Source organism: Bubalus bubalis, chromosome 5 (genome assembly GCF_019923935.1).
Source record: "Bubalus bubalis isolate 160015118507 breed Murrah chromosome 5, NDDB_SH_1, whole genome shotgun sequence".
Taxonomy (NCBI): Eukaryota; Metazoa; Chordata; class Mammalia; order Artiodactyla; family Bovidae; genus Bubalus; species Bubalus bubalis.
In genome coordinates, this window is record NC_059161.1 from 123,409,085 (window position 1) to 123,425,111 (window position 16,027).

Consider the following 16,027-nt stretch of genomic DNA (forward strand, 5'->3'; position numbering starts at 1 on the left):
AGTGGTCTGAAGCTGCTCTGGAAGCCCCTTTCTCTTTGCCCATGATTGGTTTTTGAAGGGGAAGCATGACTCAGCTCTGGCCAGTGAAGAGGGAGAGCAGGCCAGCCAGGGGGTTATAGGAAAGACTATTCCCTGGAGGGATAAAAAAAAAAAAAAGACAAGTGATGGGAAAGATCTTCCTTTAGTGCATTTGGACATCGCCAGGAAAATGTGTGCCCCTTGAGGCTGCTGCAGCCATGGTAACCAGGCAGGGTGTCACTGGGGACACAGCACCAGCATGATGGAAAAGCCTAGGTCCTTAGTGGCCTCAACAAGCTACTGAAATGGATCTGAGTCACTGGCCTCTGTCTTCCTGTTAGAGTCAGTGACTGCCCAGGCTGTCAAAACCTGTTTTAGTTAAGTTCTGCTTCTTGCAGCCAAACGCATCCTACAGGGGCATCGAGGTCTTGGGTCCCACATGCCACAAGGCACCCACCTCCTGAAGGCTTGTCCCGTGGAGTGCAACACCCCATCTGGCCCATCCCATGGCTTCTGACCCAGTATTTCCTAGAGTCATTACAATGGCCTAGAAGGTGTACTGGGGGGGTGGCACCTCTGAGCCTCTAAATGCCCCTCTTCCTGGAGTAGGAACAGTCATCCAGGATTTTGTTGAAAGAGACCTTGGGTTTCTCAAGCAAGGCCAGATGATAGCACCAGCCTCCTACTCTACTTCCAGGGGGCTAGAAGTCCCAGCGACTTTATGTTTTGAGGTAGGTAATCATTGACCTTTCCACGTAAAGCAAATCATGCTGCTGCTGCTGCTGCTGCTGCTGCTGCTGCTGCTAAGTCGCTTCAGTCGTGTCCGACTCTATGTGACCCCTTAGACGGCAGCCCACCAGGCTCCCCCGTCCCTGGGATTCTCCAGGCAAGAACAATGGAGTGGGTTGTCATTTCCTTCTCCATTGCATGAAAATGAAAAGTGAAAGTGAAGTCACTCAGTTGTGTTCGACTCTTAGAGACCCCATGGACTGCAGCCAAGCTCCTCCTTCCATGGGATTTTCCAGGCAAGAGTATTGGAGTAGGGTGCCATTGCCCTTCCAGTCTCACTTAAAAAAAAAAAAGTTTACAGCTTTGTAATTTTTTAGAAGAGAAGAAAAGTGAAAGCAAAATTCTTAGCTTTGACACAAAAGCTGGTGTGAGAGCAGAAAGATTACAGTACTGCTCTGGCTTGCGATGGCTTCGGTAAGTCCCCTGAAACTCCCCACCACTGACTCTAAACACGAGGGCAGCTCCCCTCCTGTAAAGGCCGGGTCTTACTCTTCCCAGAGCCTGTCTGGAGAAGGCTTTCGTAGGAAAATATATTTATTGGTCGTTTAAAGCTCCCTTTATCTGCTAAAACCGCAAGGTCTTGGGGCAGAGTGAGCTTGCTGTCTGTACCCAGCACAGTCGGGGGTAGGGGCTTCCATGGGGAGGAGTGGTGGGTGTTCTGGGGGCTGTGGGGAGGAAGCTGGGGTGTCAGCAGAGATGGAAACCCTGAGACAAGGGAGATGAGTGCATCCCACCTCCTCTGCCTCCTCCATCACCCAAGGCATCGGTCCTGCTGCAGAGAATGCACTTGCATTTCAGCATTCTGTTCCTGAAACACTCTCTGCCAAGCAGCCAGTGTTTCTGAATGAGAGAAGTTTCAGTGGGGGGGCAGGCTCCTTTCCTAGTGTGCAGCTAGAAATGAACAAGCCAGATTCCTGCCATTACTGAAAATCAACCAATTCTGGGAAGAGGTGTCATATTTCTCAAGAAAGGCGGCATCAAGCCTCACTCTGAGGTACCCCCTGCCTGGTTCCTGCCCCATTTCCTTTCCAAGTAGAGACACAGCTGATGTTCTGCCTTTTCCCTGTCTGCTGTTGCCAGTACCCTGGCCATGGTCTTAGACATCTGGGATTACTTAGGGATGGAGTGAACAGTCCATCTATATGTTCTCCAGATGGAGACAGGAAGTGGGGTGGGGGTGGGGGCTTCAGGGGTCAGAGGGAGTCACAGGGGCTGCCCCGGACCAAGTCAGTGGACGGGAGATGAGGAGGCAGTGAATTCAGGGACAACTTTTAGGGTCAGCCTTCTCAGTTGGACATGAACTTAAGAAAGAAAGGGGAGGTGAGATGAGTCCAAGTTTCCCTGTAGATAATTTTGCTGCTGGGTATGTACACACACACACACACACACACACACACACATATATAAATTTGCAAGCTTGTTTCTCTGTATAGCTCTCCTTTCATTGGTATTTGCCTGGGACACAGTGAACTCCTTGAGTCTGTGTACCTACTGACAGCTTATTACTTGACCCCATAGTACTCATGTCCAAAATGTCTCTTTTTCTAATCCATAAACTCCTTGAGGGCTGGGTCTCTGCCTTGCCTTTACATCCTGGATTATCCATGGAAAAGCCCAGTTAAATTCCCCTTTGGGGATCACTGTATCCAGTCACGCAGTCGTGTCTGACTCTTTGCAACCCCATGAACAGTAGCCTGTCAGACTCCTCTGTCCATAGGATTCTCCAGGCAAAAATACTGGAGTGAGTTGCTATTTCCTTCTCCACTGGGGATCCCTGATGACCTCTTACTCTCACCCAACAATTAATGTACATTTTTTTTTCTTCTATTCTGGAAAACAAATGAGATTCATAAATTCTGACCATTGTCCAGTGTTCTGAAATCGGTTCTCAGTAAGGTTTGGGTGACTTCTTCTAGGAAGATAAATTATAGTTACTGCAATAAGACAGCATGATTTGTCTGTAAAATTGCAGCAAAAAAGATATTTTTCCTGCCACTTGGGATGCTTCTTGGCAGTTTTAATGTTTCTATAAATAGAGATGAACTGCCCTTGACCCTGCTTCACAGCCACTGTAGACTGGTGATGGGCTATTCCCACTGCCCATCATTGCTATCCTAGGGGAGGCCATACATGGGGGAGTCCACACTCCCTACTCATCTTTGAAAGAATCTCTCAGTAGGCCAGAGTTAGGAGGTGGGATGTCGGCAGGCCCCTATGGGTCTGTCCCCGAAGAGCAAGAGGTGAGTGGGAAAGAACAGAGGGCTGGAACAACCTCCGAGGAGCTCTGTCTCTAGGTGTCCCAAAGAGATTTATGGTTGGTTTGGATGAGGGAAGTCCAGATCGGAGTGCCCCCACCTGTAGCACTTAGCACAGTGTCTGGTACTAGGACCTCAGTACATTGAATGACAGTGATCTTGAAGATCTCCTGACTGTTCCCAGGCTCTGGGCCACTGCTCTCATCACGGGGCGGGGCTCTGATGAGCGTTTCAGCATCCTTCCCACCTTCCCCTGCAAACGCACGCAAACCCTCCCTCCCACACGTGCCCACTGTGATGTAATGAGAAATGTATATTTAGTTTTGGTCCTGGGTTCCTGCCACAGAGCTTCTAAAACCAGAGTAATTTCCTGAGCAGTGGGGAGAGAGAAATCCATTTCATCATTCAGAAGAAGCCGCATTCAACCAACCAGTGATCAAAGAGCTGGAAGTAGAATTAATCACCAATGGCCAATGATCTCACCAACCAAGCCTACATAATAAAGCCTCCATAAAACTGCTAAGCTGGGGTATTGGTGAGAGCGTGGAGGTGCTGGAGAGCAGAGTTCCTTGGAGTGGGCAAGGATGCTCTGAATCCCCCCCTTCCCCACAGCTTGCCCTCTACATTCCTGAGTTGCATATTTTCTAGTAAACGGGTTATCTAGCAAGTAAGCTGTTTTCCTGAGTTCTATGAGCTGTTCCAGCAAACCACTGAACCCAAGGGAGGGGGCTGTGGGAACCATCAATTTACAGCCAGTTATTGAGAGCTCAGGTAACAACTTCAACTTGCACCTGGCATCTGAAGCTCAGTCTCCTGGGACTAAGCCTGTGGGGTCTGCACTGACTCTGGGCCGTGAGTGTCAGAACTGAGTTAAACTGTGGGACACCCAGTCAGTGTGCACCGAGGATTGAACTGCTTAGTGTGGGAAACCCACACATCCGGTGTCAGAAGTAGAGGAGTGAGCACAGTGCAGAGTTTTCCTTTGCTTGGCACACACTCATGCACGCACTCTCACCCTCAGGAGGAGCAGCCAGGGGGACATTACTGCCAGAGGCTGACTCCACCTGTCTGCCAGGCTCTAGGTCAGGTAGGGGAGTGTCTGTGGAATACCGCCCCCCCTGATTTGGCAGCCTCTGAGCCCCACCCTTGGTTCCCAGCTCTCCCATTACCTCTAACAGCCTTCTTCTTGGTTTTGCAGGCTGAAATCCAGGTTGAAAACTTCACTGAAATCGTCCACCTTCTCTACACACACTGGGCTGACTACACTGGCGATAGATATGTGGTCCACCAGGCATCCTCTAGTAAGGGCGCCCAGGGCCTCCACCATGCTGAGGTGGGCAGTAGTCAGATAACCCCTGTGCTTGCCTATTGGTCACTGTGGTGGTCAAGACGATGGCCTGGGAATCAGGCGGCCTAGTGCTAAGTCCTGCTCACATCACTCAGGGGCTGGGTGGTTTTGCAAAATCTCCCCTCCATCTCTGAGCCTTCATTTCCTCTTTCATCACACGGGGTTCACAACAGTGCCCACCTCATAGGTGGGTTGTGTGAATTTATTGAACTATTCCTGAAAAACTGCTCAGCAGAGTCCTTGGCTCAGAGTAAGCGTTCAGTAAATAATATACTAGAAAGAGTAACAATAAGGTAGAAGTCCCAGCAAGGTGTGCACATTGCAAGTAGTAATGACAGGTGGGCAGGCCCATAGTCCCTGGTTAGGGTTAGGGTTAGGGTTAGGGGTTAGGGGTTAGTGTTAGGGTTATGGTAGGGATAGAGTTAGGGTGAAGACACGTGAAGTGGGCCGGGCACCGGCATGGCCGGGTGGGCTCAGGAGGATGTCCTGGAGAGCTATGAGATGAAGGCCACTGAGCTGCTCTCTCTTGGCTGAGACCCACCCTTGGTTCCCAGCTCTCCCATCACCTCTAACAGCCTTCTTCTTGGTTTTGCAGCCCGAACCCCAGCCCGGAGACCTGATTGAAATCTTCCGCGGTTTCTACTCACACTGGGTTGTCTACGTTGGCGGTGGATATGTGGTCCACCTGGCACCGTTACGTAAGGGCACCCAGGGCCTCCACCATGCTGAGGCTGAAAACAGAGGGAATAGGGGAGCTGTGGGTAACCGGGGACCCCAACATTCCTCTTGCTCCCCAACTGGCAGTTGGTTCCTGAGTGCTACAAGAAGACATCTTGGGGTAGGACCATGGTTTTCAAACTCTGCTCCTTGGAACCCAAGGGGTGTGCAGAGAGATTGAGGTGGGATTCCAAGGGGCATTTCTACTGTAATGCATTTTATATGTTATGATCTTGTATAAAATACATTCAACTTTTAACTTTAATCTTAATTAAATAAATCACTTGGAAAGATTACAGGTGTTTGGGCAGCAGAGGTGACTGTGGATCCAGTTTCATTCTCCACACTCAGTTTCCTCATCTGTAAACTGAGGTTGAGAATTCTTAACTTGGGGTATTGTTGTGAGCATTCCCCCACTCCCTTTTCCTAAGTTATTTAACTGTCGACAAACCTAAATGCAGTAAAATGCACAATATAGTCAAGTGTATAGTCAATGAATTTTTTAAAATGTATCCATCCATGTGACGATGAACAGATCAAGGCCTAGAACATTTCCACGGCCCTTAAAAGCCCCTCATGCCTCTTCAGGACCCTCTCTCCCTCCTGAGAGGCAGCCACTCCTCTATGTCCTCCTGCTTTTTATGCCTATTCTAGAACTTCAGGGCAACTCTTGTGTCCAGCTCTTTCACTGGCCCAATGAAGTCACCCATGCTGTTCTTACTTCTCTATTGCTGTGTATCCCTGGACAATGGGAATCCCTCAGTTTGTTAACCACTCTTCTGCTGATTGGCATTGGGTGTTTCCAGTTGTAGGCTGATCTGCGTGCAGCTGCTTTGGACATTCTTGGGTGTGTCTTCTGCTGACCTAGGCTGGTAGCAAAATCAGCGACCTCATGCTGTATTACAGAGAAATCAAAGTAACCAGGGTAGATGTCACTGTCCCACCCCGATCAACCAAACCACCAATCTTGACATCCACAGAATCTGCCTTTGCCCTTATTTATAAAGCCAGCCCCTGGGGTGGACTAGGGCCCTGGACTCCTCCTCTTACTTTCATAAGCATTTAGCCCTCAAATTCCCCCCTGCCTTCTGTGTTCTTCCTCTTGCCTTTGAAACCACTGGAATATCTCCCACTGGTAAACAAAGACCCCCTTACCACATATTCCTCTAACTAAATTCCCATGGGGTAGATCTCTTGTCTGCCATGGCCATTGCTGGCTCCTCACTTCCTATCCTCTCTTATGTTCTACCAGTGGGTATTTAAACCCCTCCTGGAACAGCTCTTATCAAGGCTTCATCAATATCCTGGTTCCACGCCTTCTTGCTTCTCTACAGCATTTAGTATGAGTGACCTCTCTCTATGCTCCCTGGCACTGCCTTTCTTCCTTTCCCACTAGGCCCTTCCTTGTAGCTTCCTGTGGGAGGAGGGTAGGGTGGGTTCCTCCTCCTCTCCCATATCTCTCATTTTTACTCCTCCCTCATCTGTGCCCTGGATTCTAATACCTTCTATTTGTTGATGTCTCCCTAAGACACAACCTTAACTTAGGCTTCATCCTGCTCAGCTTCAGGCTTGTATAACCTCTTGACTACTTGGCATCTTCACTTAGGTGTCTAACTGGCATGTTGAACTTGACACACCCCAGATGGAGGGCTCCAGACGACAACACCATTCAGTTGCTTAGACCAAAAGTCTACACATCATCCTTGATCCTTTTCACCCTGTATCTAATCCATCAGGAAATCCTATTGGCTTTATCTCCAAACCAGGCCCTCAATCTGATCACTTCTCAGCATCTCCACTGATGTGCCTGGGGTAAGATACCATGCTGTCTCACCTGATGCGACTGCAGTTCTGCTTGGTCTCTCTGCCTCTTGTGCACGATTGTCAGTCCTTCCTTCACTGGGCAGCCAGCATGATCATTCTAAATTCTAAATCTGATTATGTCACTCCTCTCCCTAAAATTTCAGCTGGCATTTCCATCACGTATAGAAAAAGTTTCAAATCTGTGCTGCAGCCTCTGAGCCTGGCATGGTCTGGCCCAGGATGCCTATCTGAGCTTCCTCTACTTCTTCTTCTCTCCTCTTGGGTCTCCTCTTCACTGGCCTCCTGGCAGCCTTCCTTCCTAATGTCCTTGCTTTTGCCCTCCTTTCTCCTTGTGATGCTCTTTCCTGGCTCTCACCACAGCTGCCTCCCTTTCATCATTTAAGTCTCAACTCACATGGCCATTCCTGGCCATGGCCCTCCCCAGCCTGAGCCAGGGCAGCCTCCCCTGGTCATCCGCTCCTGTGTGACTTCAGTTAATCTTCCCCACAGCCTTTTCAAAACCTAAAAGGATTTTCTTTGTTCTATTTGTTCACTGTCAGTGTCCTTTCACTAGAGTGTATACTAGTTGAGGGCAGGTACGCTGTCAAGTTCATGGAAGGCTTCAGCACCTTGGACAAGGCCTGGCACATAGTAGGGCCTCAGTATTGACTGACTGTGCTGAGTGTGTGTAAATGCTGGACAGGAGACAGGAAAGGCATGACAGAGGTCTTGGTGGACAGTGTGACACCCGTCACTGTGTGAGCAATGCTCCTTAAAGGGAAAAGATGCTTCTATCTGCATCTTCTCGGTGGAGCTTCACAGGAATCTTGTGAAATAGGTGGGGCAAGGGGTCTGACCTCATACTACTGAGAAAACAGTGGAAGTCAGAGCTGGAAGGAAACTTAGAGAACAGCCCAGTACTAATGAGAGCCAACACTTGCTGGGCACTAACCCTATGCCAGGCACTGGTGGAGGCACTTTACCTAATCTGTTTCTTCAATCCTTGCAGCTCCTCATCCACAGCTGTAGGCACAGGTGGAACTCATTGGACCTGTTCTACAAGGAACCAGGGACTCAGAGAAGTTAATCAACTTGTCCACAGTCCTGTAGCAGAAAGTCCCAATGGTGGGACTCAAACCCCGGCCCTGACTCTATTTCCTGCCTTTAAAACTGATGCTCTGCTGTGAAGTCTGAGGTTCCCCAGATTTCAGTCACTGATTATTAGCCATATTCATGTGCCCTTTCTACAATTGTTTAATTGGTATTTTCTTTAATGTTGTTGTTCAGTTGCTCAGTCGTGTTCAACTCATTGTGACCCCAAGGACTGCAGCATACCAGGCTTCTCTGTGCTTTACCGTCTCCCAGAGTTTGCTCAAACTCATGTCCAATGAGTCAGTGATACCATCCATCCATCTCATCCTCTGACATCCCCTTCTCCTGCCTTCAGTCCTCCCCAGCATCAGGGTCTTTTCCAATGAGTCAATCTTTGAGCCTGCTGGCTAAAATGTTGGAGCTTCAGCTTCAACATCAGTCCTTCCAGTGAATATTCAGGATTGATGTCCTTTAGGTATGACTGGTTTCATCTCCTTGCAGTCCAAGGAACTCTCAAGAGTCTTCTCCAACACCAAGTGCAAAAGCATCAATTCTTTGGCACTCAGCCTTTTTTATTGTCCAGCTCTCACATTCATACATGACTACATGGACCTTTGTCAGTGAAATAATATCTCTGCTTTTTAATATGCTGTATAGGTTTGACATAGCTTTTCTTCCAAAGAGCAACAGTCTTTTAATTTCATGGCTGCAGTCACCATCCACAGTGATTTTGGAGCCCAAGAAAACAGTCTCTCATGACTAACTTTAAAAAGAAAAATAATTCTTTTAAAAGGAGCCTTAAATTCCTAAATTGATGTGTGTTCATGAATCCATCTTAGCTTGTATTTGTGGATTCCCAACGTTGGCTCAGCTAAGTTAAGTGACATGTCAAGACCGTGCAGTGATGGAACCAGAATCAGCACCCATTGCTTCTGCCTCTGAGCCTGCGCACACTCTCACCAGGATGGCACCTAGCATGTTGTGTGTAAGGAAGCCCTCACTGTTGGGTGTCGACTCTGAACTTGCACCTCTGGAGCTGGAACCTCCTGAAATTCTGTGCCCCAAGCACCTTGCTTGCCTCTCCTTAGTCCCAGCCTCCTACTTGCCCGCCGAGCAGCTGAAGGTGGATGGGTCTCCAGAGCTCCCCTGATCCAGTTCCCACACTGACCCTTTCAGTAGACTAGGGGCTCAAACACAGCATCATTTTCTATTTACCTCACTGAATCCATTAAGCACCTCCTGCCCTACTAGGAGGAAATCTGAATTCCTCTGATTTTCCAAATCTCATAGTTGTTCTCTGGGCAGAGGGGTTCAGTGCTCTCTGGAAAGCTGAGCAGAACAGGACCTGGACTCTGATTAGAGCCTCTGGCCGTTGCTTGTTGCTATCACGTGGTGTCACAGTGCAAGATGGGTCCTGCCCCATGTAATGGGATGCTTCCCCTCCTGGGAGAGACCGGGGGTTCCCAATCATGGCAGGGCCACAGAGGCTCTCTGAGGGAATGAGTCTCCTCTGTGATGTTCCACGGGGTCCACCTCTTTAATGCAAGCCCAGTTTTCAGTCATCATACCCTCCCTACATGATATAAGCTGGTAACCTCAACAGGGATGTCTGTGCAGGCACCAGCTTTTGCTCCACACCATCCTGGCCCTTGTATTGACCCCAAATCCCTTTCTTCAAGGCAGCTTTATTTCTGGAAATCTGTTGCACCTTCCAGCCCCTCAGCATTGATCAGGGCTGTGCGAATGGACCCCTCCTTGACCTCCCTGGTGTCACTCCTCTGGGAGCAGCTGTGGGGTTTTGGTCCCTTTATTCCCAGAAGGATGGAATCCCCTTCTGCAAATCCATTCAACTTTTCTGCAGTAATCAGCTTTGTGTGTGTCAGAAAAGTGGAGCCTTGGCAGGGTCACAAACAATTCACACTCTATTCCCCTAGGGAGGTGGGTGTGCTCAGGCCCATACTGCACAATCAAGAGGGCCCCTGAAGTATCACAGGGTGTACAAGGCCAGCTTCTCTGTGTTAAAAAAAAAAAAACCACAACAAATCACAGGATTTTACTCCTCCTTATTTCAGATAAGAAAACCAGGGACCAGAGACCACAATGATCTTATCCAAAGCCACACAGCTCTGACCCTGACTCATCTGCTCATCCCCTTGTGGATGTGGTGGATGCTAGGCTCCTGCCGGCCCAAGACCAATCCTGTTCCTATCCTGAATTCACAGGCAAAATCTCTGGAACTGGTTGGTCCAGTATCATGTCTTCCTTGGCCGACAGGGCCATAGTAAAGAAGGAGCAGCTGTGTGACGTGGTTGGGAAAGATCCGTACGAGATCAACAACAAGCATGATGACAAGTACAACCCATTCCCTCCCAGCAAAATCGTCCAGCTGGCGGAGAAGCTGGTGGGCCGCGAGTTTTGCTATTTTCTGCTCCGCACCAACTGCGAGCATTTCGTCAATGAACTGCGCTACGGGGTCTCCCGCAGCGACCAGGTGGGTCCTCAGTGTGTCCCTAGCGCCATTGTCTCTTAGTTTTTAATTTCTCTGCTGTTTCTCTTACCCAGGTAGGATACATCCCCCAGAAGTTGCCTTAAGATATATAGGATAATGGTGACAACAGTTAGCTCTACATGCCAGGCTCGAACTTGAATTGGTTGCTGTATGAGTTCCTGTGGCTGCTGTAACAAATGGCCAGAAATTCAGTGGCTTAACACAACACAAATGTATTGTCTTATAGTTCTTGAGGTCAGAAATCTGAAACAGGTCTCAGGGGGTAGAATCAAGGTGTCAGCAAGGCTGTGTTATTTTCTAGAGGCTCTCACAGAGAACCTGGTTTCTAGTCTTTTCCAGCTTCAAGGGGCTGCCTGCATTTCTTGGCTTGTGGCTCCCTTTCATCTTCAAAGTTAGAAATGGCTGGTTGAGTCTCTCTCAATTGCATCACTATGATACTGACTCTACTCCTTCCCGCTTCCATCAGAAACTTTGTGATCACATTGGGCTTACCTGGAAATCCAGAATAATCTTCCTATTCTAAGGCAAATTGATTAGCAACCTTAATTCTATATGCAATCTTAATTCTCTCTCTCTATGTAGCATAATGTATTTACCAGTATTAGGAATGAGGACATATTATGGAATTAAGACCTAGACATCTTTGGGGGATATTTTTCTGCCTACCAGTTACTCTTTACACTGGGTACAGTTGTTGTCCTGGGAGCTTCTCTTGCTGTTATTCTAGAAAGATTTCCCTCTCTTGTCTCCTGCACCAGAGCACCATCTTCCAATTTCATGTCCTCTTTCTTGGTTTGTTTTTAGTACTGAATAGCTAAGTTGTGTCTGACTCTTTTCTGACACCAAGGACTTTAGCCCTCCAGGCTCCTCTGCAAATGGGATTTCCCAGGCAAGAATACTGGAGGGGGTTCCATTTGCTTCTCCAGAGGATCTTCCCAATCCAGGGACCAAATGCATGTCTTCTGCTTTGGCAGGTGGATGCTTTACCAATGAGTCACCTGGGAAGCCCTGTTTTGGTTTACACAGTTCTTGTGGTGAAAACTACTTCAGCAGCTTCCTAAAAAAGGATGCGTGGAAGGAGAATTTTTTTGAGATCCTGTATGTCTGAATTATTTTTCAATTTACCCTCCCTCTTGATTTAATAGTGTGTATAGGTATAGAATTCCAGGGCTTCCCTGGTAGCTCAACTGGTAAAGAATCCTCCTGAAATGCAGGAGACCCTGGTTTGAGACCCTGGGTAAGGAAGATCCCCTGGAAAAAGGATAGAGTACCTACTGCAGTATTCTTGGGCTTCCCTGGTGGCTCAGACAGGAAAGAATCTGCCTGCAATGTGGGAAACCTGGGTTCAATCCCTGGGTTGGGAAGATCCCCTGGAGGAGGAGGGCATGGCAACCCACTCTAGAATTCTTGCTTGGAGATTCTCCATGGACAGAGGAGCCTGGTGGGCTATCGTCCATAGGGTCGCAAAGAGTCGGACACAACTGAGGAACTAAGTACATAGGTATGTAATTCTAGGTTAGAAATTGTTTTACTTCAAGATTTTGAAGGCATTCTTCCATTGTCTTCTTGCTTCCAGCATTGCTACGATGAAAGCTAAAGTAATTCTGATTCCTGATCTTTTCTCGGTTTCCTTTTTTTCCCTCCTGCTCTAGAAGATGTAATGTCCTGTCTACCCAGTGTTCTAAAATCTCACACTAATGTGCCTTGGCATAGGTCTGCTTTTATCCTCAAAGCACCATTTCAATCTGAAAACATATATCCTTTGGTCCTAGTAAATTTTCATGAGTTATTTCACTCTTGCTCCCCCTCCTCTGAGTTTCCTCTAGTCCCTCCTTTTGGAAAGTTTATTATTCAAATGTTACACTGACCAGATTATTTCTTTATTTTTACCTTTGGAAGCTGTTTTCTATAGCTTCATCTTTTCTGCTGTTCCTTCTGAGAGATTTCCCAACTTTATCTCTAAAATGTCTATTGAATTTGTAATTTCCATCATATTTTTATTTTCTGAGAATGGCTTTTTTTACCTCAACATTCCCTTATTTTTAATAGCACTGTGTACTTCTTTATTATTGTTGTTGTTTAGTCTCTAAGTCATATTTGATTCTTTTGCAGCCCCATGGGCCATAGCCCACCAGGTGCCTCTGTCCGTGGGATTTCCCAGGCAAGAATCCTGGAGTGCCTTTTCCAGGGGATCTTCCCAACCTAGGGATGCTGAATTGTCAGGTGGATTCTTTACCACTGAGCCACCAGGAAGTCCCTCTTCTTTACTGTATACATTCTAATCTCTAAAGACAGTTTTTTAAAAAAAATGTTGTCTTTTCTTTCTCCAGATTGCCTTTTCCTTTTTGTTTTGCTCTCTGTCTTCTATTTCAGAGATCCTGCTAGATGTCTCGGAGAAGGCAATGGCACGCCATTCCAGTACTCTTGCCTGGAAAATCCCATGGATGGAGGAGCCTGGTAGGCTGCGCTCCACGGGGTCACAAAGAGTTGGACATGACTGAGCGGCTTCACTTTCACTTTCATGCCCTGGAGAAGGAAATGGCACCCCACTCCAGTGTTCTTGCCTGGAGAATCCCAGGGACGGGGGAGCCTGGTGGGCTTCCATCTATGTGGTCTCACAGAGTCAGACATGCTGAAGTGACTTAGTAGCAGCAGCTAGATGTCTGGTACATCTAGATTGTGCACTCATGATTAAGAGTAGGGGGCTTGTGGAGTGAGCTCAGAGGGGACAGTGGCTTGTTGACTTTGAGGTTCACTTCAGAGTAGACTGGGAACCCTCATATTGGTACCTTTCATTGTTTCCACTTGGGCCAGTCCAATTCCCCAGAAGAGTTTTCCTGACTCTTATGTAGAGGGTAAAGTACTGGAAGCAGAGGGGACGGGAAGGCCAAGAGTCTCCATTTAGCATATTTATGGCCTCTCAATCCCTTTTTGGAGGTATGATACCCACACCCTCACATGTGCTTCTGTTTACAGACCCCAAATCTTCTGATTTTCATTGAGGTTATGGAGCGGCCTCAGCTCGCTCTCTCTTTCACCCACTTCCAGAAGTACCTGGTGATGTCAATTTGTGATCTTATTCTGGGATTCTGTTGTACACAGTTAGCCCCCGACATATAAACATTCAAGTTTTGAACTTTCAAAGATGCAAACTGGTGTCCCAGCAAAGTCAGGAATGAGTGGCATTGAAGCGTGCCCTCTGTCTCCTATTGCTGACGATCCTTCAGTTCCACCATCTCCCACCTCCTCTCCCTCCTCCAGTCAGTAACTCTTCTTGCCTGTTCACGTGACACCAGCCCCTGGATGCCAGCTGTTGTTCTTCACTACTGTCCTTTTCAACGTACTATACTGTAAGATTAAAAATATATCAGAGGGCCACCCCTGGTGGTCCCAGCAGTAAAGAATTCACCTGCCAATGCAGGGGACACAGGTTCGATCCCTGGTCCAGGAGGATCCCATGTGCCACAATTGCCTAGCCCAAAACTACTGAGCCCAAGTTTAGAGCCTATGCTCCATGACAAAGAGGAGTCCCCACTTCCTGCAACTTGATTAAGTCTGAACATAGCAATGAAGACCCAGTGCAGCCAAAAATAAATGAATAAATTTTTTTTAATGTATGAGAACCCTTTTAAAAGGATGACTCAATGGTAAAGACTCCGTGTTCAATGCAGGAGACTGGGGTTCGATCCCTGGGTTAGGAAGTCTCCCTTGAGAAGGGAGTGGCAACCTACTCCAGTATTCTTGCCTGGAGAATTCCATGGACAGAGGAGCCTGGCAGGCTGCAGTCCATGAGGTCCCAAAGAATCAGACACAACTGAGCAGCTAAAGCTTTCACTTTCAATAACTATCTTTGAGTGTGATAATGAAGAATTTAAGTTGAAGTAAAAAAAAAAAATGTGTTCTTTATTCTTTGTTTTTGTTTTTTATGTACTTTTTTGTGTGAAAAGTATTATAAATCTTTTACAGTACAGCACTGTATAGTTCATTGTGTTACTTGGGTACCTAAGCTAACTTTGTTGAACTTACAAACAAATTGGACTTAAGAACGTGCTCTCAGAACCGACCAGGTTACTATGTAGGGGACTTGATGTATTTAGGATTAATATTCAGCTTTTTTCACAGCTGCCTTAGCCTTTAGTGTTCTCTGAGTCCTAGTGGAATTATGCCTAAAACTAATGTCTTATTTTATTTTTATTTGGAGTTCAGGAAGGAGTGAAATTTGATACATGTTCTGTATTTACACTGAAACTTACTCTTACTTTTGCTGGGGTTTTTTTCTAATACAAGCAATATAAGTAAGATACCTTAATAATTTAAAGTATAACATCACCACTCTTTTTCATAGGTGAGTCGTGTATGGAAGAAAGTGCAGACAGCACTTGCAGCCTTAACAGGTCTGGGCGCTGGGGATACAGCAAAGCTGAAGACAAGGGAGGGCTCTGCTAGGACCCAGGTCAGAGTTCATTGAGGTTCAATAGCAATTCCTGTTCAACTTTATGTGTATCTCAAGAGCTCCCTGTTGATCAGCCAGGATTTCAACCATCTGGCTTCATCTCCCTGTCCTTTCCACAGTCACCCTCTGGGGATCTGTCTGCTTTAAAAACCCACAGGCTGAAGGGAATTTCCCTCTTCAGGCCTGTGTATGACATTGGTCAGCTGCCCCATTCACAAATTCCTTCCTCATGCTGCTCTCCTCTCTGCACTTCCCAGCCAACACTTATTGACTCCTGAGTTTGTCAAGGAGGCTGTAAGGCACATGAAGCTTCCTGAGCTGGACATCCTTGTTGAATGTACAGTGGGTACTCAGCTTACTGACACAGAGTCTGACTCACTCTCCTCTCTCTTGCAGGTCATAGATGCTGTCCCAGCAGCTATCATCATGAAACTGCACCTGTTATACAAAATCACTCCAATCATCTCAGTCTTGAGGCATTTTTTTTAATCTATTCTCAGCAGCCAGTAGAAAAGTATATAATGCCTGGCTTACACTAGTGAGGTGGGCACTCTTTCTACCCTACTTCTGATATCTATGTCATAAGCTTTCTCTATCCTTTTACTTTAAATAAAAATCTTTGCTGCACAAAACTCTGAGTGACTGAAACTGCATCTTTGGTCCTGGAGTTAAATCTTCTCCTTTGGAGACCAAAAATTCGACACCAAACACCATAAGCTATCAGTTTCTGGTTTCGTTTGTGGATTTCATTTTTTCTTACAATAATAAAAACAAAACCCAGTAAGGGAGGATTTTATTGGAGGACATGCATCAAGAACTGCCTGGCATGAAGTCTGTTGAGGGTGCAGTGAGGCTGTGCTCCTGCTGATGCCAAGCTCTGCTCTGGCGCTTTGGTGATTTTCTCTCACTTTCGATTTGTGGGCTGTGTTCTTTGCCTGCAGGAAACAAGGTCTAGCTCTGGTTATCTCAAGTAATGGATGTTTCCAGTTGTGTAGGAAGAGGTCAGCAGCAAGAGAGACAGGCAGACCTGACTGATATGCAAG

The 16,027-nt window shown here is 47.1% G+C and overlaps 1 protein-coding gene across 4 annotated transcripts; it reads left to right on the top strand.

Moving 5' to 3' along the window:
• The first annotated feature begins 1,046 nt into the window (after positions 1-1,046).
• LOC102390273 (phospholipase A and acyltransferase 3) lies at positions 1,047-15,514 on the top strand. Of its 4 annotated transcripts, XM_025286558.3 has the most exons (6): positions 1,047-1,221; positions 4,261-4,395; positions 5,006-5,108; positions 10,245-10,513; positions 14,877-14,984; positions 15,381-15,514. In XM_025286558.3, the coding sequence occupies exons 1-6, from the start codon at positions 1,213-1,215 to the stop codon at positions 15,471-15,473; spliced, it is 717 nt and encodes a 238-aa protein (XP_025142343.2). In that variant the 5' UTR covers positions 1,047-1,212; the 3' UTR covers positions 15,474-15,514. The 4 variants fall into 4 exon arrangements, with proteins under 4 accessions (XP_025142343.2, XP_025142345.2, XP_025142344.2 ...); XM_025286560.3 differs by lacking the exon at positions 10,245-10,513 and having other exon boundaries at positions 5,006-5,248; XM_025286559.3 differs by lacking the exon at positions 14,877-14,984.
• Positions 15,515-16,027: the final 513 nt, after the last annotated feature.